We start from the raw sequence: 2,542 nt of genomic DNA, 5'->3' as shown, positions 1-2,542 counted from the left end.
GCTGCAGTGTCAGGAGCAGAGTGAGTGTGTGTGTGTGTGTGTGTGTGTGTGTGTGTGTGTGTGTGTGATGCTGTGAATGGGGAAGGCTGGGTTTCAGGCTCACCTTCTGCCTGCCCTGGCTGGCTGCCTGTTGAACCTGCTCCTTTTACTGTTCCCAACCTTACTAACAGGCACTCCCACCCTCTGGCAATCCTTGTCTCCATAGCCAGTACCATATGGCCTGAGCCAGAAACCTGGACGTGTGAGGCAGGCGCGCACACACACACACATACACACACACCCATGACCAGCTACTGCAACCTGACGAATCTATCTCCCCAGTTTCCTCAAGCCTGGGTGGGAGGCAGCCTGTGCAGTGGGCAGTCCAGCTCTGCTACTTCCCAGCTCTGTGACTTAGGGCAAGTTACTGCTTTTCTCTGAACAAACCTCAGTTGCCTCATCTATAAACGGGGTGATGATCATGCTTACCTCCCAAGATTGGATTGGTGAGAGAATGAAACAACATATAGAGGCAGAGTGTTGCAGGGCCGTTCCCAGGGACTCAGACAGGCTTGGTGAGTGAATCAGAGACATAAGGAAGAGGTGCCAGGACTTACTGAGCTGGGTCCCGTCATACCCTCCTGGGGGTCCGCAGGACCAGCCTCTCGCAGTGTGGTTTGCTATTAGGTTTGCTGCTGCTTCAGAAGCCCTGGCAGCCCAGCCCAGCCCTAATCTCTGTACTGTGATGGGAGGGGGCCTAGCTGGTGGGCAGGTGGCAGGGGGGAAGGGGTCAGGAAGGCACAGCCATGCCTGTGAGAATGGCCAGTCTAATGGGGGAGATCAGCTCCACTCTGACCCCCAAGTACCCAGCATAATCAGACCCATTCTGTCCTCAGGGCCCCAAGACTAGTTAGTGGGGGAGTTGTGGCTCTGCCCCAAGGGCTCCAAGTCTGATGGGTGACAGCCTAATCCAGGAGCTCCCAAGCTGGTGGGGAAGACACTTCCCCTGGGACCCCCAGTCTGCTGGGACAGTTCATCCTCTTCCATGGCCACCAGGCTGCTAAAGGAGCCACTACACTTGTTCTCAGTGACCCCAAGTCACAAAAGAAGAGAGTGAATATATTCCTCGGACACACAGGTACCCAGACACAGAGAAACGGAAATGAGCACCGATGACTGTGCTTGCATGTGTGCCTCTTGCACATGAGTGTTTATGACTCGGTTCGAGTATGTGACTGTGTGTGGCGGTGCCTGTTCCTGTGACTGTGCAGGGGCCTCTGAGCCGAGGGCTGTTGCAAACGCTCAGTGAACAGACCCAGCTGGGTTGAATCACTCATTCATCAGACACGTGTTCACTTTGTTCCAGTCACTGAGCCCTACGATACCATGGAGCCCTCAATAGGTGTGGTTCCTGCTCTCAGGGACATCACTATGTAATGGAGGTGGATGAAGCACGAAGAAAGCATGAAGACTGCAGGAACACAGGGGAGGGGGACTTCCTGGAAGCGGTGATATTTGAGCTGCACCCAAAGTAACAGGCTTTAGAGCTGGGGGGAAGGGTGTTCCAGGGAGAGGGAACAGCATGTGCAAAGGCTGTGACCTGGGGAGAGAGCCCAGGAAAGGTTTGCTGGAGGAGCTGAGTGGATGGAGTATTCAGTATTGGAAGAGGTAAGTAGGCAAGAAGAGGGGGCATAGCTTCAGTTTTGTTTTTTCTTTGTGTGTGAGTGTGTGTGTGTGTGTGTGTGTGTGTGTGTGGAGTATGTGTGTGAGTGTGAGTGTGGTGTGTGTGTGAGTGTGGGGTGTGAGTGTGTGTATGGTGTGTGTGAGTGTGTGTGTGTGTGGAGTGTGTGTGTGGTGTGTGAGTGTGGTGTGTGTGTGTGAGTGAGTGTGTGGTGTTTGTATGTCAGTGAGTGTGTGTGTGGTGTGTGTGTGTGTGTGTGTGTGGAGTGTGTGGTGGAAATAGCCAGAGTTTGCTCGCCTGAACCTGTACCTGGGGATGGAAGGACAGTGTCCAGAGGAGCCAGAGGGTCTGAAGGTGAAAAGCAAGTGCAGAGGCTGAAGCTGCCGGATGGCGAGGCGGAGAGCCGAGCTCCTGCCCTGGCCTCTGGGCTGTGCTGGGAGAGAGAGACCTATAGAAGCCGGGGGGAGGGCGGGGGTGGCCGGGAAAGGTCCCCAGTCGAGCCCCAGCTTTAAAGGGAATTGAGTAATAGCTCCCTCACGGGGTAGAGGTGAGAATTACATTACACGCCTTTCCCCAAGTTGCCCTCCACTGAGCCCTCGAGTTCTTCATTCCTCTCGAGAGCTCTGTTACTATGTTTCCCATTTCTAAGCCCAGGAAGCGGATTCCGAAAGGAAAGGCCCGAGGTTACGGAGCAGAGCGGTCTGGACTGGAACCCGGGCTGAGACTACGCTTGGCTCCTTCCCTTGAGTCTCACGGCTCCCAGCACGCGAATGCGCCTTTTGAATTGGTTGCCGGTGGATCTGGTGCTGTTACTATTATTGTTGTTTATTATTGATTACCAAGGTGATCCGAAAACATCCCGATTCAGCTCGGGCTCCGACC

General features: G+C 54.4%; 1 protein-coding gene across 1 annotated transcript in view; it reads left to right on the top strand.

Annotated features, from left to right (window-relative positions):
- Positions 1-1,333: 1,333 nt before the first annotated feature.
- SYNC (syncoilin, intermediate filament protein) overlaps positions 1,334-2,542 on the top strand; it is an 18,967-nt gene continuing 17,758 nt past the window's right edge. Inside the window, exon 1 of the mRNA XM_005878364.2 lies at positions 1,334-1,647. Within this exon, the coding sequence (XP_005878426.2) occupies positions 1,562-1,647 (86 nt within the window). The 5' untranslated portion in view covers positions 1,334-1,561. The remainder of the gene's footprint in view (positions 1,648-2,542) is intronic.

Source organism: Myotis brandtii, unplaced genomic scaffold (genome assembly GCF_000412655.1).
Source record: "Myotis brandtii unplaced genomic scaffold, ASM41265v1 scaffold555, whole genome shotgun sequence".
NCBI lineage: Eukaryota > Metazoa > Chordata > Mammalia > Chiroptera > Vespertilionidae > Myotis > Myotis brandtii.
Note: the sequence above shows the minus strand (reverse complement) of the source record. Positions and strands in the feature narration are given on the sequence as shown.